The sequence below is a fragment of the Lontra canadensis genome, unplaced genomic scaffold, assembly GCF_010015895.1.
Source record: "Lontra canadensis isolate GAN:19392208 unplaced genomic scaffold, GSC_riverotter_1.0 scaffold40, whole genome shotgun sequence".
NCBI lineage: Eukaryota > Metazoa > Chordata > Mammalia > Carnivora > Mustelidae > Lontra > Lontra canadensis.
Genome location: NW_022631034.1, coordinates 8,085,951 through 8,113,423, shown reverse-complemented (window position 1 = coordinate 8,113,423; position 27,473 = coordinate 8,085,951). Strand labels below are relative to the sequence as shown.

At 37.5% G+C, this 27,473-nt stretch overlaps 1 protein-coding gene across 5 annotated transcripts in view; it reads right to left on the bottom strand.

Annotated features, from left to right (window-relative positions):
• Nucleotides 1–27,473, bottom strand: part of LOC116875021 (serine/threonine-protein kinase TNNI3K) — a 307,722-nt gene that overhangs the window by 90,728 nt on the left and 189,521 nt on the right. For all 5 annotated transcript variants that reach the window (XM_032870114.1, XM_032870115.1, XM_032870117.1 and 2 more), the window contains exons 18-19: nucleotides 3,028–3,080; nucleotides 2,651–2,703 (exon numbers count right to left, since the gene is read on the bottom strand). In XM_032870114.1, the coding sequence (XP_032726005.1) occupies nucleotides 2,651–2,703; nucleotides 3,028–3,080 (106 nt within the window). The remainder of the gene's footprint in view (nucleotides 1–2,650; nucleotides 2,704–3,027; nucleotides 3,081–27,473) is intronic.

The following is a 27,473-nucleotide window of genomic DNA, read 5'->3' as shown; positions in this document are numbered from 1 at the left end:
CTTGCTGTTGGTGACATTCAATTCAATTTTTTCCACAAAAATTTATTTAGCCAGTCTGGATGTATTTGAGAATCACCTGGGGAAACTTTTAAAAGATACAGGCACCTAAGATCAACCCCAGGCCAATGAAATCAGAATTTCTGGGCATTCTTTTTAAACAAGTTCCTGAAGTGATTCCAGTGTACAGCTGGGGTTGAGAACTACTGATTTAGCTATCTCTATATCCCAGGTCTGTATGTCCTGTCAAAAAGAGAACTCGTTCTTTTCTATCTCCCTTACCTCATATCTTACCATTCTCCTCTTGCTTACTCCACTCCCATCAGTCTCTTCTTGAACACACAGATAATTTTTCTGCCTCAGGGCCTTTGCACTTACTCTGTATTGCTCTTCCCCCACATGGATGACTGCTGGTCAGTTCTCTCATCAAATGTTATCTTTCCTTCTTGCCCTATCTAAACGGCACCCTACTACTCTCCATTCATATGCTGTGCTTTGTTTTTTCTTCATAACACTTGTGTCTTCACAACATTGTCTCTTAACAATATATATTCTGTTAATTTGTTCAGTGTCTATCTCTTTTTAGTAGAATATTAGCTCCATAAGAATAAGAAAATTAATTTGTTCACTGTAATATCCCCAGTTCCTAGAAGAATGTCTGGCCTCTAGTAAAGAGCTCACAGATATTTGTTGGATGAATGAGTGAAGTCCAACTGGGGAAACCAGCATGCATAATCTTGCTTACAATACGACACAGTCCGTGATGTGGTTCCTGCCTTCTGCTCTAACTCATCTTTCGCTCTCTCTTCCTCACACAGTGCATGCCAACAATGCCAACCTATTTGAAGTTCCCCTAGGAAGTCTAACATTTCTCATTCTCCCCTGTGACTTTGCTCATACTGTTTTTCATTCTACCTGCCACTCCTTTCTATTTTCCCTACACTCAATTTATTCCCATTCATCCCACCTGAGTTCCCATGATGCTTTGTCACACCTTATCTACCACTGAATTTCCACACTGCTTTCAATCTATCTGCTTATTACCATGTTTTCCCCATTAGAAAATGAGCTCCTTGAGATCAAGGACTAAACTTTTCTTCACATTTTGCATTTCTCATCCTTTGCACAATGCCTGATACAGGGCAGGCCCTCAATAAGTGTTTGTAGACTGAATAAATAAGAGTTTAAATTAGCAGTGCAAAATGCACAAAAGCACAGACAGAAAAGTACATGGGGAGGAGGCAGCGGGGAGGGGATGTTATGGAAGGGAAGTGACTTAAAATGGATAAAATTTCCTGGGTCTTATGAGATGAGTAGACTCCTTTTAGGTGGGGTGGAGTAGAAGGCTATCCAGGTAGAAAAAACCACACTAGGAGAGTCACAGGGCTATGAAGGTGAATGGCATGTTTGGGGAATGACTAGGAGAGTTGTGTGCTGGGCTATAGGGGATCTGAGAGAACTTACTGTGGGAGAAGGGGTCACAGAGTGTGTCTGAGCCAGACTGGGGAGGACAGGAGGCTGCTAGATAATGAATTTGGATTTGGCCTATGGGTAGTGGAGATATATATAGATATATATCCATATATATATATCGATATTTATTTATTTATTTATGTGTGTGAGAGAGGGAGAGAAAGAGCACACATGCACAGGGAGTGGGGGTGCCAGAGGAAGAAGGAGAAAAGATATCTAAGCAGACTCCCCATTGAGTATGGAGCATGACGTGGGGCTCGATCCTGGGACCCTGAGATCATGGTCTCAGCAAAAATCAAGACAGACGCTTAACTGACTGAGCCACCCAGGTGCCCTGGGTAGTGGGTATCTTTGATGATTTCTAAGAGGAAGTGAACTAACAGAACCCAATACTTGGCTGATGTTGCAAAGAATGAACTGGAAGAGAATACTGGAGTTCGAATCCTACTTCTAGTTCAGAAGAGAGATGATGAAGACCTGCACTGAGGTGGAAAATGAGAGGTTGGGTTGAACTTAAAACAAGCATGCAAACAGACAGAAAAAGTGAGTAAAGTCAGTGGAAGCAGGGAAGGAAGGAATGAAAATTACCTCAAACTTGGGTAATTAAATAACAGAGGTGGTCTAGAAAGAGAAGTTACTTTTGGGGGTGGGGGAGAGCAAAGGAGAGAGCAGGTAATGAATTTAATAGCAGGCATTTTGAGTACAATTATGCTTGCTTCAGATGTTATAACTTATATTTTACTTAAATATTAATGTTTGGTTATGTGACATACTGCCTTATAATGTTAAAGTCGAAAAAAGTTGTTAATAGATGCTGGTTAACTACAAATTCTGTAGTTAGTTACTGATTAAACATTCACTCCACTGCTTAATAAAGAAGATCTAAAACTGAGAACCAATTAACTATGCCTGCCATGTACTTTTTTAAGTTATATTTTAAACAAGTTGTGTATTACTTTGCCCATAGCCTTTCCCAAATATATATCTAATCTATTTTTCTGGTAGAGCCTTGAAAGAGTTCTTTTGAGGGCTTACTGAAAATAAAAACATAAAACATTATCCTGCCCCTGGGATGATGACAATGCTTCCAGTTAAAGCTGCTCTCCTCTCACTTTGTCTCATGCTGAGTTTACACATTTTAATTGTTTCATAATTATAGGGAACACAAGCAGCAGCAAACCCCAGGTTGTTTTGTCATGTTGTCTTCGTCTAGAGACTGTAGAAATCTTGATTCTGAGGGAGAGAGAAAACAAATTCATGTCAAAGGAAGTATCTTTAAAAACAAGGTCAAAATCACAGATAAAATTTTGAAACCCCAAGAACCTCTACCTTATTTAAATGCTCACTTTCTTTTTTTTAGTTTGGGATATCAAAGGGGAAAAACTGAAAATAAATGATATACTTTTGAGAATCAGGGTCACTGAAATTTGAATGACTTAGAGAAGCATAGCTGTCAGTGTGAAATCCATTTTCAGATTCATCAGATAATATTAGGCACCAACTAGAAAGGAAGAAAGAGACTGATGTCATTTGGGGTATTATTCATGGAAATCTCACCTCCAAAATCTGCCACCACAGCATGCCCGTCCTCACAGAGAAGAATATTGTGACTATAAAAAACAAAACAAAACCAAACAAAAAACAACTTTCAGTAGACTTTATTATTTCTGAATCTGGCAACTTAAGGAAGAGAATGATATGTGTTTACCCAGATGATAAAGAAGCCCCAACAGATGACCAGAGATCTTAAGTTAGTGAGTCTGATTTTCTTAATTTTGCTAATTCAAAAGGAATACATATAAAATCATTTTATATCTAACTTGGAAAGCACACGCAGTATCCAACTTTGGGTATATCTTCTAAACTTGTCAAAAAGTCCCATTAGCTGAAGATCAGTTTTTCAAATCTTTGAGGTTCAGTTGCTAATAAAATTGTAACAGACACAGTCAAAGGCATCTGTGAGCGTATGAGAGTCAGAGCTAGAGAACCAGCTTGCTGGAACCCTAGGCATAAGGACAGTTCAAGTCAGAGCCCAACATGAACACAGTAAAAGGACCCTTTGTGGAAAATGTCTTGGCCAATATCTTCTAGCTACAATTCCAGGAAGAAAGAGTGTTTTTAAACCTGATACTAGCTATACCACTTTTTAAGGTTTTAGGGAAGAAAATGTATAAAGGTAATCAAAGTCTTTCCAAACCATAATTCAAACTAGATTAAGAATGTCCTTCCTTTTCAAAAAGTAAATCAAGAATCAAGACTGGGAAAGTCCCAAAAAAGGTCGTTTCTCACACATGTTGGTGAAATGAGTTGTGGGATATCTTACAGACAAGCATGTCTTTGAGTGCTTCTTACTGAATGCCTTTCTTCATGTTCATTTCACATTTGGCTTGCAAATAAGTCATTTCAGAATTAGGAGATCCTTCACTGGATTTTTTTTTCTTTTTCTTTTTCTTTTTCTTTTTTTTTTTTTTTAGTGTCCATAGGCTATCCCATGTTTTATTGCCTCTATCCTTAGTTGTTTTGCTCCATGATCAATATAAAGAAAACATTATTATTTTCTAGTCCTGAATAAGTCCCAGATAAGACATTGAATCCTTTACACAAATGCTTTTTGGTGTTTACTGGAGCTTTATAAGAAAGTTACTTTTGAACTTCCCTAGTATTATTAGTGAATTTTAGTTCTGTGATACTTAATCCTCTTTCAACTACCAAAAATCCAGAATGTGTTTAAAGTCAGTTTGTTTGGAAAAACCCAGTGTAGAAATAATCAAGGATGTCAAAACAAAACCCTGAAATGTTCTTTTTAACCACAAATTTATCAGTTGCTACATGTGATGACTGTCATGATAAAGAACTTGATAGCATCAGGAGTTCTCTGGAAGTTCAAGTACAACAAGAAACATGCATCTAATGTTGTACCACTAGATTCGTTGAAGGATTTATGGGAGTTTCAATTCCACATCCCTTGGCCTATCAAAGGATAATGGGTGTTTCATTTTAAAGATATCATTAAAATACATACTAAATATGGAGTCCCAATCATCACACGTTTATATGTATAGCATCCTGTCTGTTATTTTGTTTTAATTCCAATTAGTTACCCAGAACAGTGGTTATTAAAAAAAATATATTTTTAGGAGTATCACTTCAAGATGTAAAACAGATTTGTAAATGGAGCTGCTCTAGTTCAATATAGGGAAAGCCTCCCAGAACAACTGGTTAAACCATCACTTTTTCCATCATAGTAGTCATCCAGGAAATAGCTTAAAGTCACGGATCTGAGAACCCCCAGAGAAGTAACATCTATATGGAATACTTATTTATTTGTTTGCTTAAATTTCTCCCAAAGTAAATATTTTATGTTAATAAGAGCTAGCTGGAATTGGGGTGGAGGGTTTAGCAAAATTTTACCCTTTTATCAAAGAAATTTAAGTGAATGAGGTCACTGGGACATCCAGGGCATCATGGTATGTGAAGTAGGATACCTCAGGATGCATGGATTATGTTCACTGCTGTACCTCTGGTGTTTTTAGCATACACATTACCTCGGAGCATTCAAAAAACATCTGTTGAACAAATAAATAAAAAAAAATAGAAAATAGTCATGAGTACTTTTCAAATACCATTCATCAATCTACTGATAAATATTTAGAATTCACAGAATCCTACGATGGGAAGAGACATTAGAACTTAGTATAACCCTCTTAGTTCCTAGAAGAGTCCAAAACTCAGAGAACATGAGTGTATCAATGGAGATAACTAGTAACTAGATACAGGTAACTAGTAACAGTGAAGACAAAGACTCTAGTTCATGAAGGTCACTCTCTCAGATCTTAGAACAGAGACTAGAAAACAGTAGGTGAGAAATGCATTTTATGAATCATTCTTGTTTTAGGTTATGGACCTTTCCTCCAAGATGATATTTAATTTCCTCATATTATCAAGATACTCTGAGAGATGCAAAGTGAGGCAAGTTATGAATTTCATCTTCAAGGAACTTAAAATCATCTGATAAAAATAAAAATGAATGTGGCTTATGTAAGAATTCAAAGAAAATAGTGTAGGTTAAAAAAAGAAATTATTTTTTGAAGTGGGACCTGAGGGAAAGTCTGTAAGTCTATAAATATAAATTGGCTGAATGTTGGTCATGTATCAAGAAATTTTCTATATTCTGGGATACACAGTGGTAAACGAGACAGGCAAAGAGTTTGTGAGCGGACGTAGTGAGGAGGAAATAGGGCAGAAGATAAAGGGAGAAAAGAAGTCTAAGTTGGGGGATGATCTTAGAAAGGTCAAGAGTTAGGGATACCTATAGTTTCTATCAGGAATTATAGGAAGATATACTTCTTAATTGGAGTACGTGCTGTAGAATAATGGAGGAAAATTTAGTAGAGGTGGTGTTGGATTATTACAAGGAAAGATGAAAGTGGAAAGGGAGTTCTAGGTCTGATACATGGAGATAGAACTCTTGAGTTCTTAACACACAATAGTAAATTACACAAAACAAAGGATGAAATGACAGTTTAGGAACATAAGGTGATCTGAGTTCATACCAGCAAATGGGACCAAATGTCAAAAAGGATATTATGAAAATAATACTGCAGAACTTTAGGAAGAGCTGGAACAAAATAAAATTTTCTATTTACTTCAAGATTGTCTTTTGGGTTTGTCCATTCCTTCTCTAACCACTCAGTAACCATGGAAACTAACTTTAAGAACTACCTCTAAGATTCAGCCATTCAGTTTTTAGTTACTGCTGAGTCATGGTTCCTATTACCCGGAGTGAAGTATATGGAGAGAGATAGGCAGGGGTGAAGCTGAGAGAATCTGTGCTGATCAGTGACAGCACTAAGGCTTTGTGCTGGCTCTTGTGGGGGGTCAGAGAGTCATCAGCATCAGGGTTGAGGATACCTAGGGAAGGGGAGGAGCTTAGAGCTGAAGTCAGTTAAGACAATAGAAGTGGTACAATTATTATTAGTGGTAACTTCAAGAGTTTATTACTGAGATTTGTCCTGAATGGCAAGTTTTGAGACGAGTGAGAATAGTGAAAGTTGTAGGGCAGTAACAGAGAGGGTAGCAGTAAAGAAAAAAAGGGACTAAGTATTGTGTGAGAGCCTTCTGTAGGAAAGCACTGGTGTTTTCATGATTCTTCCATTCCTCATGGAGCCACTATGTGGTTGGTATTAGCATATCTATTCTATGGATGGATAACTGAGTATCACAGTGGTTACATAAGATGGCCAGTATCACAGCTAGTAAGAAATGGAGGCAGCATTCAATTCTCAGGCTCCAGAGTTTACGCTTTTTAAGGTGAAGCTGACTCGCACATCATCCAGATAGGCCCTGAGGAGCCAGGACTCTTCAGCTTGATGTCTAGACAGAAATTACAGAAAGTCTGCTTGAGTGAAGAAAGATCTGACAGCTAGTGCTAAAAATTTCTGTGTTCAATGTATATGACTATAAGGTAATGAGAATGAAGTCAACAAACTACATGGAAATAAATCGAATACACCTCTGATCCACCAAGACAAAGCAGGCAAAGATTAACCTTCTTCCCTAGTAGAGTGTGGTTAATAGGTCATATGTTGATGAATGAAGCACAATCCCTGTGAACAGGACACCTGTAATCTGACCTGGGAATCCAGCTAGGCACACAAAGAATGTCATCAGGATCAGAAGAGTGAAAGGAAACAAGATGATGAGAATTCTGAGATTTTTTTTCTTCCCTAGGAGACCACCTGGGAGGTTCATTTTTATCCATTTGCTTCTATATGAAATTTTGGGGGGAGAGAGTTTTCTGTTACACATGACACTTTACAGATATCTTCATGTACATAGCACTTGGTGAAAATATCCCTGTGAGTCAGACCCTTTTGATTTGAATTTGATAGATAAATAAACCTGTCAGTAATTGATTGAAATAGCCCTTTAGTCCAAATCCTATTATCTGGGGGAAAAGGACTGAGAAATAAGGAGCAGTAGATGAGAAGAGAGAGTTACAGTGGAAGGAAGGAGGACAATGGTGAACAGATGTTTTAATATACACAAGTGTACGCATATGCAATTTACACACACACACATGCACACACACACACACACACACACACACACTTGATGCTTAAACTCTGAAAACATCTTTAAGGGTGACATGATGCTGAGGAATGATCTCCATATGGCAGGATATTTGGTAACCATAAAAGGAAGTTCACCCTCTTACACTGTTGGTGGGAAAGCAAATTGGTGCAGCCACTTTGGAAAACAGTGTGGAGGTTCCTCAAAAAAATCAAAAATAGAGCTACCCTATGACCCAGCAATTGTACTACTGGGTATTTACCCCAAAGATATGGATATTGAAAAGGAGGGCCATATGCACCCTAGTGTTCATGCAACAATGTCCACAATAGCCCAACTGTGGGAAAGAGCCAAGATGCCCTTCAATAGACAAATGGATAAAGAAGATGTGGTCCGTATATACAATGGAATATTACTCAGCCATCAGAAAGGATAATTACCCAACTTTTGCAGCTTGGATGGGACTGGAGGAGGTTATGCTGAGTGAAATAAGTCAAACAGAGAAAGTCAATTATCATATGGTTTCCCTTATTTGTGGAACATAAGGAATAGCCTGGAGGACAATGGAGAAGGGAAAAATGAAGGGGGAGAAATCGGAGTGGGAGACGAACCATGAGAGACTACAGACTCTGGGAAACAAATGGAGAGTTTTAGAAGGAAGGGGGTTGGGGGATGGGTGAGCCTGGTGATGGATACTAAGGAGGGAATGTATTGCACGGAGCACTGGGTGTTACATGCAAATGATGACTCATGGAACCCTACATCAAAAACTAATGATGTGCTGTATGGTGACTAACATAACATAATTAAAAAAAACATACAAGGAAGTTCGAGAAATAAACATCAATAAGTTCTTCATACTTATGGTAATTTTTGGCTTTTCTGGATCTCACATTTTGATTTCATCTAAACAAGTGTGATTCTAATAGTCTGTGCTATTTGTGGACTTGAAATTTTGTTGTGTGAAGTGAGGCTCAAGCTCTGAAGCAAGCAGCTTAGCTGATGAGTGTGTCAAGTCAACCATGCAGCGCCAGTAGCTCAAAGGGTTTTATTGCTGTCTTTGGTGATCATGCCTTACAGGAGAAACAGTATGCTGGAATAGAAGTCACCAATGTGGATTTCTGCACAGGTTTACCCTCCTTGCTGGGAAGGCCTCATTCTGTGATAGAAACCACAGTGTCTGCTTTCAAAGAGATGACAATCTGATTGGGAATGAAATGCAAACTGAAAGGAAGAAACATTATCATACAATAGGTAGACTGTAAAGTGGCTTTTACAGTCAGAGACCTAGAAAAGAATATAGTGACTGTGAGAATTAATTCTGGAAAATATCATTAAAGTAAAAGAGAAGGTCTTAAGAAATAGGATGAAGAGAAGGGAGTATGTAGGAAAAGGACCCAGAGTCAGAATACCTGGTTTTTGCTGTTACTAGTCCTGTTAATTTGGACAAAAAATAATTTCAACTTTTTGAATCTTCCTTTCTCATCTTTTTAAAACTTGTGAGAGGAATGAAGAACCAGAGATCGCACATACATGGAGGAGCGCTTGGGTGGCTTAGTCAATTAAATGTCTGCCTTCGGCTCAGGTCATGATCCCAGAGTCCTGGGATGGAGTCTCACATTGGGCTCCCTGCTCAGTGGGGAGTCTGCTTCTCCCTCCCCACCCCCCCACTCCTTCTCTCTCTCATTCACTCTCTCTCAAATAAATAAAATGTTAAAAAAGAGATCACCGATGGAGCTTTGTAAATTCTGAAGTGCTAAATAGGTATTGGTTATTATTAAAATATGGAAGACCTAGCATACAGAGTGTTTGTACAACTTACAAGCAATGCCCTTTGTAAATGATAAAGCCATGTACTGGGTTGGTATCAAGTGATGAGTCTTGGAAACAATGTGACTTTCCAAATCAAAACCCACAGGAGAAACTGACTTCACTATGGAGTGTTTCAACTCACTCCTAGCCCTAGAGAGTCTCTTCTCCTTCCATTCCCATTGTCTAATTCTATAAAACTGTTGCTACTTTGATTGAATGACTGCATTTCACCTAAAGGAATCTTTGTTCCCCTGACTGCATTGATACCACAGTATTTGGAGTTGGCTCTAGCTTTGTCTCTTATCATGAAGCAAATGATTTGGGTTAATTGTTCATGTAACAGAACTGACTATTTGTCTCTTTGAAATGTCTGTCCCTTACAGATGACTCCACAGTAAAGTTCTTTTAACCTTAACAATGCATGCACTTAGAAGAATACAAAATATAACTGAAGGCAAGATTTACTTCATCCAATGCGAATACAATCCCTGCTCTGACCTTCAGTTCTTTCTTCCATAGTAACACAGTTTCAGAAAAGAATAAGCTGTTTTCAATGTGGTGTGTGTGTATGTATTTATATCTTTTAAGCATTTTCTCTAGTTTTCTTTTATACAAAAGTGAATGGAAGTTAAATTCTGCTGGTTCTTTCTGACATTTTTTTTTTTTTTTTACTCCAACCTCAGAACTGAGTTAATTTAATGAAGTCATTATGTAAGCATCATGAGTCTTTTCATTTTAATTGCCTATATTGAAAATTTACCTAAAGTGCTTAAATGATTCATAATCAGTTGGTTATGCACTATAGTCCAATACTAATTGTCACTATTAATCAGACTGGCCTGATTATTAGACCATTTTCCAATTCTGACTTACCTCCAGAGCCAGACTGGAGTTCATGATGGCCTTAGAAGGATCAAGGTGACTTGCTACTCTCACTCTGGTACCATTAAGAGTTTTTTTTTTAAGCCAGTTAAAAAAATCCACATAAATATTAATTCATTTTTTTCTGAATTATAGAGCCATGTAATTGACTGTGTCCGTTGCTACTAACAAACACTAGTTTAAGGGCACCGTGGCCAACCTCTCAGTGTCCTTATTTGAAGAGATGACAGCCTCAGAAGTGTAAACCTAATAATGCAACAGCAATACTCTGCAGACTTGCTATAAGCCACTGTTTTCTGATAAATGCCTGAAGGTGATTAACTTACATGATTAAAGACACATGGCTATCGGCATGCCTGGAAGCATTCCAAGGGTTAAATCAGTGGAAGCAATTAGGCTTCATTTTGAATCTCCTCACACTGTGAAAGTCATTAGTTTACAAACACATCTGCCTGACAAGCAATCATTCAGACCTGATGCTGAGGAGTCCCCGATCTGCCTGCTGCCCCAGTGTGCTGGTGGCGCTACTTGATGGCCCAGAACTCTCTCCTCCAGACCTCCCTCTGGGGAGCTGCCACGTTCTTGACTTTCAGCAGAGGCAACTACACTGTTCTATTCTATTAAGTTCCCCTTAAAAACCCTTCCTAAACCTTTGCCACTAATAAAATGTGGCTCTGTACCTCTCAATATGTAACCCGCGTACTCTGAGCTGCTTCCAATTTGTTTCAAGTTTAATGTAAGGTGCTTCCTAGATCCTTGAAATGCAGTGCAACTCACCTCTACTAACTTTGGAGCTTTGTGCCTTTTCCTTAAAAAAAAAATATTTCCAAGTCATGTAGATCATCTCCTTGCAGTCACAGAAGCATACTTTCTCCCTCCTTGCCTCCCTTCCATTCACCCTTCCTTCCTTCCTTCCTCCTTCCCTCTGTTCGTTCGTTCTTTCTTTCTCTTCCTTTTCTTTCTTTCTTTCTTTCTTTCTTTCTTTCTTTCTTTCTTTCTTTCTTTCTTTCTTCTTTCTTTCTTTCTTTCTTTCTTTCTTTCTCTTCTCTCCCCTCCCTCCCTCTCTTTCTGACATTTTTCTTTTCTTCTTCTTCTTCTTTTTTTTTTTTTTTTAGATTTTTATTTATTTATTTGACAGAGATTACAAGTAGGCAGAGAAGCAAGCAGAGAGAGAGGAGGAAGCAGGCTCCTTGCTGATCAGAGAACCCGATGCGGAGCTCGATCCCAGGACCCTGAGATCATGATCTGAGCTGAAGGCAGAGGCTTAACCCACTGAGCCACCCAGGTGCCCCCTGATATTTTTCTTCCACTGATTTTACATTTTTATCCCTGCTTCTTACATCATAGGGAACAAAAAACAAGTCAAAACCTCAATATTTTCATGAGGGTGACTGCTGGGGATCCTGGGTTTGAGCCCTAGACAATGGAGACAACACATTTAGGTTCAGAGACCTTGTTGGTATTTCCTTATTATATATGTTCTGTGGTTCCTGGACCCTCAGCAACCACTCGAAGGTCCCTCACAATTCGGGCAGCACACAGAAACTGGTTAACAATTGTATGGTAACATTGGGAATCATGTACTTTGCTTCATAGCCTAATAAAGCCTCCACCTAATATTCTGGGCATCTGTGTACCTTTGGGCCCAACATAAACTGTTCCACGACTCCCATCATATCCAGAAGATTTTGTTGTTGTTTTTTTCTGCCAGAAAAGTGAGGCCACTGGAACTCTATCTTTTAGATTTTATTTCATCAGGGCACTCCTCCTTGACAAAGGCCAGAGAATCTCAAGCCTAGGTTTTCCTATTAATCCCTGTGAAGCTAGTTCTTCACTGACAGTGAAAACTGTAATTTTATTTTTAATGCTGCCAGAAAGCAACCCTAGTTGGGCTTTATCATACTGATTTAAGATAGTTTGTATCTACCATTGGTTCTTAAGAAAAGGCACGTTGGAGAAAAACCCACATTGACAGCAAAATAGACCCCCAAACTAATTCAGGAATAGCAATATACAGATCTTGAACATAAACAGGTAAGAGAGAAGAAATTTACCAAAGCCCCATATCACTAACTTCTAAACACTGAAAGCCTAATTTCAGTGAACTCTTGGAAACCATGGAAACAGAACACTTCAATGAATGCAAAGGATTGTAGAACCTTGACTTTTTCTAAAACAAACTTCACTCTGTCAGTAGAAGTATATTTGAAGGCTTACCTCTAAAGCTATTGGATTTGTCCCATTGCCAGTGGGATTGAAGAGGTGGATTATAAGATTTGTATTGTTGTTAAACCCATTTATTGAGAGTAAGGTGAAAAAAACTCCATACTCTTCACTTACTATTTGCTCAACACCATGAAATGCAAGTGGAAGAGTGATAATGACTGAATAAATCGAACGACACACACTCATGCTATTGACTGTGAGATTTCTACGAGTTAGTGTCCTAGAATCAACAAGCAAGCACAACTGCTGTTTCTAGGTATGGCTACAGTTTCGCTTATGTCCATTTAACAGGGTATAATCTTATGAGGATGAGGCCTCTTAGGTATGCAAACTGCAAAATCGGAACCCAAAAAGGAAGAATTTGAAGAGCTTGTTTTTTTGTTTGTTTGTCTGTTTGCTTTTTTTTGCCAAGATTACCTGATTCAGCCCCTGACTAATAACTGTTCTTTGTGCTGCCTCACCTCTTCGTTTTCCCTGCTCTCTGAGGATCTAAGCATGTCTCTAGCCTCTGTTAAGTGTGTTATATGGATGCTAAGGGCACCAACGACTCCTACTGAAAAGCGTGTTAGGACTCTTCACACCCATGCTTCAGAAATCAGATCCAAAACTGTATTTCTGTGACCACATGCCTTCTGAGCACAAACACTCAGAGACACACAAGGTCTGTTTTAACCCTCTATCTCTGCAGGATGAAATTAAATCCTGGACACTAATGGGGATAAAGAAACAAGGCTGGAGAGAGGAGAGAATAAGAACACAAATATATAAAGACATGTGCAAGAAGAATCTTTTGAGTTTGGTGTGGCAGCAAAACCATTGATTTTTTGTGTGCCAATTTCCTGTTTCAAGAACTCGAAGGAGGTGTACATGTGTTGAGCAGAGGAGGGATGTGCTTAAGAACGGCTGAGAGGAGAGCTGGGCTTTATCAACAAAGAAGGTTTCATGAATTAAGTAGAGCCGCTCCGGACCTGGGTGACTGTGTGAGAGCAGGCCAGGCGGCTCTATCTCTGACAAGCAGAGGCTGTGCTCCTGCTGAGCTGGACCTCTAAAGGAGTGTCTCCTAACCTGAGCCACCAGTGAGTGTTTAAAAAGGATGGCTTCAGGGGCATTTGTTCACACCCTTTTGGGAGGCAGGGATTTGTAAGTAACTCAGGAAAGAAACCGTTTACCTACTGAACTAATAGGAAGCAATGGCTTTTACTGTAGTATCTCTATCTCTTCTTAGCACAGGAAGACTAAATGCCTGTATCTGTGCAAAAGGCCAGGTTAAAAATGTACTTAGTCCCACATGCCTTCTATCAGGGACACTTTGAAAATTCAAAAGAAACGAACAGGTCTATTTTTTAAAAATGTACTGAACCATTCAACTTCTCTTCAGTTGCTGAGAAGAGGAACTGTAGGTTTTTTTTTTTTTCTTTTTTCTTTTTCTTTCTTTTTTTTTTTTTTTTTAAGGCACTAGATAGTCTATCCCCGTGGGATAGAAGTATTAGTCATAGAAATATAAGTTATCAACCATGACGGTTTAGGGCTATTTTAGTTCTAACCCTTTGTCATTGCTGTGTGACTGTCCCCTCAATCCCATCAGCTCCTACCCCTCTTCTGCTTCCCTTTGTTCATGCTGTCTTCTCCAAGTCTGAATTCACTTCCAATTTCCTCTAAATAAATATCCCCATTTTTCAATACCCTGTCCAGTGATTTCTTCTTAGATGAGCTTTTCCAGTGCTTGTCTCCAATAAGATTGTAAGTTCCACAAGAGTGAGACCCATGAACCAGGGAAATAATTGATGATCAATAAACTCTTACTGAATTAAAATTTCTTCTGGCACTGTAGGAATAAAGGGCAAGAAAAACTGGGAACAATGGGGGGGGGATTTTATGGAGACATTATATTCAGCTGTAACTTTTCCTAGATTCCATAGAATGAATTCTGTAGTTACTCAGGCTAAACTATTGTTTCATATTTCCTGTAAAGGCCCAAATTTGTGACTCTGAATAAATTCTCTGAGACTTAATATATTAATTTTCCCATTTTAGTCTTACTCCAGGCAAATTCTTATCTGTCAGCTACCTATATAATCAGCATTTACTCAAAAAATATTTGGGTAATATTTATTTGGCATCCACCACACTGCTAGATATTACGCAGGACATAAAAAGCTTTAGAACAAACCTACCTTTCCAGGAAAGATAAGGAAATGAGCTGAATAAACACTTTTCACTCTACTCCTCTAATCACTGACTGCCATGCATCAGTCAGAAGCTCTATTCACCCCATTTACCCTTTCCCCCATGCTTTTCCTGACCACCTAAATCCTAGCCTTTTTTCAAGAACAACTTGAAATCTTGCCTCCTTTTTGAAATCTTACCCAAATATACAAGCCTGCACCAATAAATCCGAGACTGAATGCCAATAATACAATTTCAGTTCCACACATTTGGTACTTAGTATACACTATTTTTTTTTCTTTTTCTACATATCTCCTATTTCCCCAGATAGTGCAAAACTATTCTTAAACCAGGTTTTTAATCCTTTGCTCTCTAGGACTTGGCAAATTACAGTAGCTTAAGGAACATCATGGGTGTGAATAATTAATATAGCTACTGACAGAACACCCTGCTTTTTTCATGGTAATCCTCTGCACAACATTCTATCGTTCTCCTTCCCTTCATAGTCAACATTCTTGAAGGCTTTTCTTACCCTTACTTCTACTTCTTTACTGACCAGTCACCATTCAATTCATTAGTCTCATCTTTTTTCCTTCCACTCTTTTTTCCAACATGAACATCTGTGCTGCTCAATGCCATGGACTCTTTAATCCTTGAGCCATCTAGCCCCGAGCCCTTCTTCTTCCTGACCAAACTTGCTTCTCTTTTTGTAGTGCAGGATATCACCATGAATCAAGTTACCCAAACAAGAACCAGAGAATCATCCTTGATTCCTCCTTATCCTTTAACCCCTTCAGTCACCATGTTCTACTGGTTCAGCTTTTCTAGTATGTTCTACATCGTCCCAGTTATGCTTTCTATGCATTGAGCTCTTCTTCCCTTTTGACAAGTCAGTAATCCAAAAAAATGTTTGTTAGTAACCCATTTGTAGAAGGTATTACCTAAAGGAGATCTTTCAATGCTGGGCATGGTGTTAGGTATTAGGTAATAATAATAATTAACACATATATCACTATGTACAAAACATGGTTCTAAGCAATGCATGTTAGTCAATTATGGTTAACAATGTCACACAACCCCATGAGGTAGATATAATTATTATATAATTTTGAACATAAATGGAATAGGAGAAAGGTTAAGTAACTTCCCTAAGGTAACACAGCCAGGTACTTTGATTTCTTCATCTCATTTGGTCTCTGCTATTTCACCTTACACCTGAGGAATTGAGGCGGAGATGCTTAAAATAATTTTCCGAAGGCCACCCATTTGGTGAAAGTGTCAGAATTATGATCAGAATCCACATGTAGTTGGCTTCAAAATTCATTGACTGTCCTCCACACATGCTTTGACAGTCACCATACAGAGTGGTTGAAGAAAAATTAAATTGGAAAATATAGACTAAATTTCTCATCTGTTGCATTAATTTGGGAATATTTGTTTTGAATATTGTTTTTTAATGGAAGCGAAGAGGACAAGTGTTAAAATAGTGAAGTCTGTAAGTTAAAAAAAAAAGTAAGTGCAACAAAGCACAAAAAATAGTGACTAAGAAGAAAAGGCAGAACACAGAGAGGACGAGAAACAGGACCAAGTGAAGGAGACAGAAAGGGTGGGGCAGTGGGGGTGGTGGTGAAGGGGACCTATGGGATCTGTAGGAGGAGCTAAGCTGAAGCATGAGTTGCCTCCATGGTGTTTAGAAATCTAATGAGAACGTGTTAATAGAAAATATGATATGTGACTAAATAGTTCAACAACATGCATATTTCATGATGTTGGCTTTATGTGACTGGGTTACTCAGGAGTCTACCAGCTGAAACATAGCCAGAAAAGATACTAGGTGATTTTATTCTTGCTTACCAACAACTACCCAGAATTTGCATGCAACATGGAAATGACAGATGATTAGTATTCTAAAGAAGTCTGTAAGCTATCTAACAAGTTGTGGATACTTTGTATTCTGCACTTACCCAGTACTGCAGAACATTTTGTTCCTAAAGAATTTAGTACTTTTTTTTTTTTTTTTTTTTTGGTTTTGACTTTTTTGGGGGGAGGGCATTTGGTTTTGATTTGTCTGTAGTTTTTCTATTTAACTCTATAACGGTGGAAACAACAGTTGTAAATATTACCCACACACAGGTTTCTTTGAGTTAAAGAAACAAATGCAAACATGTCTGGTCTCTAGAAGATGATGAAAGTTGGTTAAAGAGTGTGTGTGGAATTTGGAAAGAATAAGGGAACTTAGGTTCAAATATCAGTTCTGCCATTAAGCCTACTGAGTGACTTTGGTGGAAGATATTAATTTACCGAACTTCAAATTTCTTTTATTCAGGATTATGGGTTTTTAAAATAAAGATTAAATAAATAATACTTGTGAAAAAATTCATACTTTATGTTCCTGACACATAGTGTTTTCTCAGTAAAGAAATAAAAGGAAGTGCCAGCATCAGAGAATTAATTAATTGATTTCTTAAAAGAAAGACTGAGGATGACAGTTCAAACAAATGATATATTCCTCATAATAATAAATGATAATACATATATATCTTCACTTTGCTTTATCTTTTTTCCTTTTTTCAATTTTTGTTTATTTATTTGACAGAGAGAGAGACACAGCGAGAGAGGAACACAAGCAGGGGTAGTGGGAGAGGGAGAAGCAGGCTTCCCACCACCAAGCAGGGAGCCTGATGTGGGGCTTGATCCCAGGACCCCAGGATCATGACCTGAGCCAAAGGCAGATGCTTAATGACTGAGCCACCCAGGCACCCCATATCTTCTTCACTTTATGACATGTAAATGGGGATGTGTGACCAATTTTAAATATTGAGCAAAAGAACAAATAACCTTATATAGAAATCACCTTAAGGCATTAGGTCTGCTAGAAGACACACTTACCCTTTATGTTTCCAAAGATCATAAATGATTACATAACTCAAAATGGTTAATTTGGCCCTCAAGCTTAAAAGCCCTTTCTTAGGCAGAGTCAGTTCTTAGAAGAAGCCATTACACTGAAAAAATTTAAAAAACAAAGAAATCCAGTGCTCTTGTTTCTTCCCTGACTTGCATGTTACTCTCGGTTTTTCAGATTCTGCCCAACTGGGAAAACTTCTAGAAGGTTGCTACATGGAGACTTTTGTGATTAGGAGGATGTAAGAATACCGGCAGTGGTCATCTACACAGTGGGCCAGACAAGATCCAGCAAATGCTCACTGCTATGACATGGCTTGTGTCCTTATTCTTGCCAGCTTGTCAGGTTATGTCACTCCTCTTGTTCTTAATAATCAGACTAAGTTACCTCTCCTAGTGAAGTCTCTACCAATTTCCTCATTTTACAACCATCTTCCTTTCTGGTTTAAACTCTTACAAGCTATAGTATAGCAGAAAGAACAGCAGATTAAGAGAAACAATAGACTCTATAGAGTCCAGACTCTGCCTAGTGTCTTTTTAAAACACTCAAATTATTTATTTCTTAATCTGTTGCCTTAAATTCTCTTTTTTTAAAGAATTGTCTTGTCAGGTTATGATAGAGATTAAACAGTAAGTCCGTAAGACCTCAGTGATTTGCAAAACACTATTAAATGTAACTCTTTGTCACTTGTGTGTACTTTCGTATCCTCCACTCAGCTATGAGCACCTTAAATGCATGAACCATCCCGTTCATGTCTTTGAAGCTTCAGGAATTAGAAGTTGGTGGGTTTTTCTTTTCTTTTTTTTTTTTTTTACACACTGGATATGCAATAGATATTATCCATTCTGGCAGCATTGTAGGGGTTGTCAAATATCAGGAAGAACATTTAAATGTCATAGGAACTCTAAAGAAAATCCCAGTAATTTCTCCCTACCTAGAAGCTAATGGGTATCTGATGATGACTATGGATGGAGGTAAAATATGCAAAAGATAAGAAAAGAGCAAAACTAATTAAAATTCTGGACAGTATAAGGAAGAACAAGCCATTTTCCCCCTTTAAAGTGGCATGAAATTCGAAGTCGAACCATTACTTTCAAAGATTGATAAAAGTCACATTGCCAGCTTGAAAGAGGTAGCATGTGATAATGTTTCCTCTGACACTTATTACAGCTACTGCTACAACTGGCATCTGTGGAACGTTACATCTTAATGCCGACATTGCCTTGTTACAGCTTGAGTGGAGGTACTGCAGTTTGACTACAGCTGCTTTATGACATGATAAAGAATTCTGAAAGTTGTGATGCTATTTTCAGTGTCCTTTCCTGATAAAGTAATAGTGTGGGAGATATATGTTGGTATTTGATAATTTTGAAAGCTTTGAGAAAGCTACGACAGCTTGGCAAAACATAGCTGGCCAGAAAACTTCTTTGAAATATTTCTCAAGCCCTGTACTTATCCTCAAAAGCAAAGTGAAAGTCAAGAAAGACAGTGTGTGGAAGCAAATCCCAACACCTGCCGCTGGAAGTCTCACTAGAATTCTTTCTTGTTTTTTCCTCCTTTTGTTTGAGCAATTGGATGCATAGAATGGATCATGTGAAATCTGAAATGCTTATTTTCAAACAGCAGTTTTTAATGTAGAAATTTAAACATAGAAAACATCTAGCAAATATTTACTTGCAGTTTTCCTCCTCCAAATGTATTAGGATTTCTTCCACATAATTTCTGGCTTATACTTACAGAGATTTCTACCTCTGGTAGTTAGTTACACAGGCATGAAAATTCATGCAAATGTATTTATTCAGTCATTTCATACATATGTGGTAAAGGACCAAAATGAACATCTCAATACCAAATATTAGTGAGATGTGGAGCAATGGGAAGTCTCCTTCATTGCTGGTGAGAATGCAAAAATGGGACAGCCACTTTGGAAATCAGTTTGGCAGTTTCGTACAAAAGGAAACATGACTCTTACCAAAAGATCCATCCAGTAATCATGCTCCTTAGTATTTACCCAAAGGAGTTGAAAATTATGTCCACACAAAAATCTGCACATGGATATTTATAGCAGCTTTATTCACAATTACTCAAACTTGGAAGCAACCAAGATACTCTTCAATAGTTGTATGGATAAATAAACTTTGGTGCATCCAGACAATGGGATAATCTCAGTGCCAAAAGGAAATGAGCTATCAAGCCATGAAATGACATGGAGGAAACTTACTGCATATTACTAAGTGAAATAAGCCAGTGTGAAAAGACTGCATACTGTGTAAGTCCAACCAAATGACATTCTGGAAAAGACAAAACTATGGAACCAGTAAAAAGCTCAGTGGTTTCCAGGATTAGTGGGAGAAGAAAGGAGGAATGGATAGAATTTAGAAGATTTTGAGGGCAGTAAAACCACTCTGCATAATGCTGCAATGAGAGACACGTGTCATGATAAATTTGTTCAACTCCATAGAATGTATAACACCAAGAGTAAACCATAATGTAAACTATGGACTCCGGATGATATGATGTGTACTATAGGTTTATTAACTTTGTAAATATGCCACTCTGGGAGGGGGATGTTGACAATATATACAGGGGGCTATGCATGTGTTGGGAAAGAAAGTTATATGGAAAATCTCTGTACCTTCCTCTCAAATTTTCTTTGACTCTAACATTTTTTTTTTAAAAAGGTTATCAATTTTTTAAATGCATATCTCTCCTAAAGTTTTTGTCTTTTGTTTTTCTTCCTGACTCATATGCCTCTTGATTTCATTCTCTCTTTGGATATTTATTATTTTCTCTTTTGATGTATACCCATTTATGTTATGTTATATCCTTCTAGAATACTGTAAAGTCTTTGAGTACAATATATAGTCTTACTTATCTCTATACTTAGTGTTGTGCCTGGCATATAGCAGTCATTCCAGAAATGTGTATTTAATGAATAAATTAAATAATACTTAGCTTTTGCCATCCATTTATATTTGTTATACTACTTTGATAATATTCTATACAGCATATCAAAATATATAACACTTATTATATCAATATTTTCTAGCTGATAGCAGAAAACTAGGGAGAAATTTTGCCTGAGAAATAATTGACTGTGTCATTTAATACACACCCTGAATATCTAAATTGGAGACACAAGTTGTTGGAGACTCTTGAGCTTCCTTTTGAAATATCAAAAAAAGTCCACAAAAAACACAAAACACACATACATATGTTCACACACACATCACAAATACATATACTTACAGATTTACAGGAGCACTGTTCTATATATACAACATACAATACACAAATCAGTGATTTGGTAATCTGTGTGTGTGTATGTGTGTGTGATTTGCTAATCTTTTGAAGAAAACAACCTTAATTGCAGCATGGATAACACAGTGGTTTGAATGGTGGCCTCAAAAAGATATGTCCATCTTCTAATCTTCACACCCTGTGAATATTATCTTATGTGGAATATAAGGGTTTTGTAGATATGATTAAAAATCTCAAGACAAGATTATTCTGGATGATCTGGGTAGGCCTTTAATCCAGTGGCTAGTGTCTTTGTAACAGACAGAAGAGAAGGAGACAGGAGAAGGTGATATGCAGACAGAGGCGGAAATTGGAATGATGTGGCCAAGAACCTCCAGAAGTAGAAGAAGTCAGGCATAGAATTTCCTCTAAAGCCTCTAGAGAGAATGAAACTCTGTTGACACCTTTATTTTGGACTTCTAGCCTCCAGAGTTGTAAGGGAATCAACTCCTGTTGGATGAAGCCACCACATTTATGATAATTTGTCATGGCAGCTATAGGAAACTAATATAGATGGATTAGATAGGAAAATAATTCTCTGCTAACTCAAAGACAGAACTCTGAAACAGAGCAATACCAGAAACCAAGGAGGAACTAGGAGAAGGCTCTCAAATTTTCCTGCATGTATATCCCTTACCTATTATATGGGACCATTCAGCCACATCTAAACATATATTGGGAAATTATAAAAAAATTTTAATGATTGAAGATATCCTACAAGCAACCAAGAAAGAAACTAAGTTAAACAAAGGGATAAAAACCATGTTTACTCTAGGTTTTTCCTTGGTGACTTTGCATGACAGAAGGCAATAGAGTAATAGTCTGTAGCATTTGGGGGTGGAGTAGTGTTTTAACTAAACCATTGTGCTCCCACTCATTTACTGAACAATTATTTATTGAGAGGGTACTATATGCTAAGCACTGTTAGAGTCACTGAGGATATAGCAGTAGGCAAAGCAGAAAAAAACTTGTTTCTCTCATGAGACTTACATTCAAGGGGGAAAATATACACAACAAACTAACAAATACCTGTATCACATAGTGATAAATACAAGAAAAAGACACAAAACACAGTAAAGTGGAAAGGGAATATGGAGATGGGGGTTCCAGCTTTCCTAAGTAGTTCAAGAAGTCTTCTCTGAAAACACAATCTTTGAACAGAGGCTTGAAGAAAGTCCAAGTGTGAACCAGAATGATGCCTGACACAGTGTCCCAGAGAGAAGGAATTGTAAGGTGCAAGGCTCTGAGACAGGAGTATACATGGGGGCTTTAAAAGCAACTGCCTGTAAGCCAGCCAGAAGGGAGAACTTTGAGAGAGAAATGTGGAGGAAGAAAGAAGCAAGAGAAGGAAGGGTGAGCTTGAAGACTCCTGTGAAGAAAGAGGGAGGATTGGGGAGAAAGCGTCCCAGAAGGCGACATAGTTCTAAGAATGTGTTGGCTGGTGGGAAGTCCTTGAACCGAAGTTACCTGTTAAACAAGTTCATTCCTTATAGGAATGGGCTTTCAGTAATACCCTGATTGTGCAGAGTCATGGCTGGGAGACACCTATGGGAAATGTGTCCCTGTCTTGAACATGGGGGTAGATCAAGAAGAGAAGCAACTGGGGCACTCAGTTATGTTCCTCAAAACAGAAACGATCGGGGTGGGAGGCATATTTTCATAACTACCACAACGTCTAATACTGTATCTGATATCACAAAGGAAAGATGGCCCTCCATCTTTTATGCATCTCCTAAGAACTAGAATTATGTTTCTCCCAAGGACTAAAATAATATCTTGTATAGCTACAATGCCATTTTTATGGCCCTGAAATTTCACACTGATGCAGTTACATTACCTGATATAACCTGAGATATATTTTTAACATTCAAGTGGAGATAACCAGTAGGCAGTTAGCTATAAGCTTCTGAGGTTCAGTGGAGAGTAAAACGTTAGAGACAACCAAGCCAAGCTTTTATTAATATCTAAAAGTAATGAGTGGAAATTATCAAGATAGTCAAAGCCTCAAATTACACATACATCATGGGGTCTTACACAAAGATACACTCTAGAAGAAATGAATGGAAAATAAAGAGACAGAAACGAAGAAATTGTTTTATAATAGAACTCTAGAGAACATTACTACCAGCAAAGTGTGTAGGTTTCTTTCAAGCGAGAGTGGTGATATAGCAAAATTATATTGCAAGAGTGAAAATTATTCTTGAAAGACAAGATCTTTAATAAGAACAAGAAAAATGTATTAATAAAATTCCATGTATCTAATGCTAGATCATATTATAAAATATTGAGTGGGAAATAAAAGCATATTAAAGTCCTTGCTTTCGATCAGGGGAGTCCAAAGTTTTGATATGGTTCTTGGACTTACATAAGTTATCTTTCCACAACCACGCCTACTAATTTAAGGTCTCTATCTCCTGGAAAAACCTACTCCAATAATTTTTAGGATGCTCAGAACTCCTATTTCGCATACAGTCTCACAGATACTTCTTTTCAGTTGCTTTATGGCAGTTCAACAGTCTCTGTTTCAGTTCTACTGTCTCTCATCAGCACAGGCCTTACAAGACACACCACGGTCTCTTTTGGTGGTACCCACCATGACATCCAAGGTGATTATCCCCAGAGGTCGCTGCACATCCATGTACTGAAGAAAAGACTGCGTTCTCTGAATTCCTCTGGTCTTTAAATTCCAGTGCTGTGCTTTGCTTCATGTCAAAGCAGGAAAAATACCCTCTCGGTCCTCAATTATGTGCCATATTTGAACATTTGAGAACCAGACATGCTGCTGTGTGAAGAGCAACTGTGATTCTAATGCACAGCCATTTCTGCCAAAGATTTCAGAGCTGAGACTCCTACGAGGAGTCTGGGACCAGGCTGAGTCTGGGCTATGCTCAAAGTTTCCCCCTTTCCACATGGATGATTTTTTTTTGTGTTTCTCTGTCTATAGAACTCCTTATGCCAACCACCTAAAGCATAGTTTCTTTTGAAAAGAAAACTGGAGATGGCTATACATCAGTAGTCATAGCTTGGTCAAAGCTAGGGATCCTGCTTCCCTCATAATAAGCAGAGAAAAAAGGTTCAATGAGGTTTATAAAAATGTAAAAATGGCCATAATCCAGAACCAAGAACAGAATGTATATTGCTCAAATCACAGAAGAAAAAATAAAAATAAAGAATATTTAGTCTATATACAAAAGACACAAGGAAATGGCAAAAAAAAAAAATCAGTACAGTAGAAAGACTATAGAAACTAGAAAGTAGTAAAATCTAATATAAGTATGATAATAAATGTGACTATAGTTAAGACCAGTATTAAAAGAGAGATTTTTACAGGAAGGTTTTTTTTTTTTAAATTTCTTAAAAGATTTTATTTATTTGAGGAGAGAGAGAGAGCATGAAAAGGGGAAGGGCCGAGGGAGAGGGAGAAGCAGACTCCCACTGAGCAAGGAGACTGACACAGAGACCTTTCCCAGGACCCTGGGATCACTACCTGAGCTGAAAGCAGACACTTAACAGACTGAGCCACCCAGGCACTCCCAGTCTGTAACTTAAGCTCATCATAGAAGCTCACCAAGACAGGTCATGTGGCTTGAGGGTGGCCAAGGTGGGATCTCCAAATTCGATCAGAGCCCTAGTAGGACAGGATGGTGGGGTTGTGAGGGCTCAGAAATGCAAGCTGATTCCCTACCCACTGTCTTGCTTTTCCTTCATCTCCTTGGGTGAATGCTGGAGCAGCCATTGCTTCCCCCTCCACCTGGACAGCAAGTTGAGTGGGTGTTTTGGTGGGGCCTCATGGTGCCTGGGAGGAGATGGAGATCGGGAGGTTTTTTCTTACTGTATAAATGAATATTTGTACGATTAAATTACACACACACACACACACACACACACACTAAAAAACAACAAAAAACAAAAAATCCTAACAAGCAAAAAGAGTGAAAGAAGGGAGAGGAAAAATTAAAAAAAAAAATGACTGTATTAAGCAATAGACACTCATGAATATACATACAGAGGACAAGGCAATTAACATTAACAAACCATTTGAATAAATGTTTTGTCAGAGAGTGAAAAGGGAAGTGTAGAAAATATAGCAGAGTAAGGAAAACAGGAGAATCTGCAAGGGTAAGAGTTGCTATTTGTTCTAAGATGGTCAGGAAAGGCCTCACAGATGAAGTGATACCTGAGAATGGAAGGAGTGAGGAGGACAGCCACATGGATAGATGGGGAAGAACGTTCCTGGCAAGTGGAACAGCAAGTGCAAAGGTCTGAAGTTGAGCATACTTGGAGTGTTAAAGGAACAGCAAGGGGGCCATTGTGACTGGACCAGAGTAAACCAGGAGACTAATAGGAATGCATGCCAGAGAGTTAGCAGGGATCAGCTGAAGTAGGTCCTTTTAAGTGATTGTGTTTTGACCTCTGTTGCAAATGAGCTACGGAACCACTGGAACATTTTGAGAATAGGAGTAACATGATCAGCTTTAAAAAAAAATGACTTTTGTTGCTTTGTTGAAAACAGAATGAAGGGTTAAGGGGAGCAAGAATGGAAAGAAAAAGATGAATTAGAGATGTATTGTGATAGTCCAGGTGAGAGAGAAGAGTCATTGGGATCAGGATGGCAGTGTTGCACATAGTGAGAAACAGTCCAATCCCGAACATATATTCTGGAGACAGCTGACTGAATTTCCTGACTAGTTAGATGTCTCTTGAAGCTGTTGATTTGCTTGTCTTCCTTGCAAGGCTAAGAATTCCATAATAACAGAAGAAATATATTATTCAGCTTAGATCCTTTGCACTAACATAGCATTTGTCCTATAAGAAGCAATCAATATTTTTAAACTAAATTTAATTTCTATATACAGATATTTAAAAATGGGCACTGTGGAATAGTAATAGACAGAGAACAATGTAAAATGCCTCAACGTCATTCAGAATTTATTCGCCCATTATTGGACATAGGTTCAGGAGCAGAATAACAATCTAAAGTACAACTGGAAGAAAGGTTAAGATTAATATGCTAGATCAAGTGGGCATATATTTCTTTCACTGCTATAATTTTTTCATACAAAACTCCATGCATATTTTATTCTTTAAAATGAATCTGCTACTAGATTCTTATATCATAATGTCAAAATATAAATTTTAGAAAAAAGGCATAAGTACACTTAGAACTATATAGTCAAAGTTGTTATAAAATAACCAACATAGATTATTATGTATGGTTAGAACACTTTTAAGCAAAACTTCAAGGAACTTTTAATAAGTGGTTAACTTAGATGCTATAAGTGGGATAGTAATAAAATGAGAGCTCAATTCTAAAACTATTACTCTCAATACACTCAATGATCCATTAATTCAAAATTTTTACAGTAGGTTTTATGAAGCTAAAACTTGCATAAAACTCCAACACTACTACCACACAGCAAATAACCATGAAAAGCAAGTGCCCACTGTTATGAAATCCAACACACAATATGTATCTTACAGTATTCTAAATGCAAAATAAATATGCCAGCCTTATAAATATAAATATATATAAATATATATAAATATATATTTTACCAAAATAAATATACCAAAATAAATATACCAGCCTTAAGTCCCCTACCATCATGCAGCTGAAAGAACTAATTGCAACTGATTTCAGTGAAATCTATATATTGTTCTAACTTTATATTTCTTATTCTCTTCATAAGAAAGGCATCTTGAGCAATCTTTGGAAATAAAACTAAAATGTACGATAATTTGGATACACACTAAAACACCAAGTGTAATATAGTACCTTGCTATAAACAATTTTTTTTGGCACTTCCTTACATTCAAATTAGACAGACGTCTCAACATTCTTCATACAGAACTTAAAGAGCCTGCAATTTACTTCTGTGAAAGTTGAATGTTTTTTTTTTTTTAGGAACAGTAAAAGTAATGATACATGTAGTTTGCATTAAAGAAATTTCATCAGAGGGGATCAGTTAATTTCTTGAACACTAACACATAAGACTTTATAAAACTCTTGAAACTTAGGAACAATATGTGGCTTTCCTGTGACCACTCCTTTATAATTGATTACCACTACTTGAGAAACTATAACTTCCTTAATATAGCTTGGAATTGTTTATGAAGAGGTATGATATATACTTTATGTAGTGAAATGTATTGTGTTTCCATATTGGGAAAAAGCTAGAAAGTTAAATAAATCACATCGTACAGTGATTGTTTTATATTAAGATCTAGGATTTTCCACTGTGCCCCATACAATTATGAATGTAACCAACCTATCTACTTATTACTCTTATACTTTTCAGAAGAGGCTGTCTTATTTCTTTGCTCCTACAATGCCTGACATATGGTAAACATTCAATAAATGGTTAAATAAATGGTTACTATATAAATGAAAGAATAAATAAGTGATTGACTTAGCCAATCAATCAATAAAGGTGGCATCATTAATGTGACATCACTGTTATAATACTTGTATTGAAATGTTTTTCTAGCCATAATGGCTGTCTTTTTCTGAATTACCACATTTCCTTATCTGGCATACTCAGAAGTCATGGCCTATATTTAAGGAACAGAGAATTGAAATTGAGTAAGATCAAGAAATGGTACAAAATTATGTGGACTGTTATTGAGTCAAGGTGAGACAATA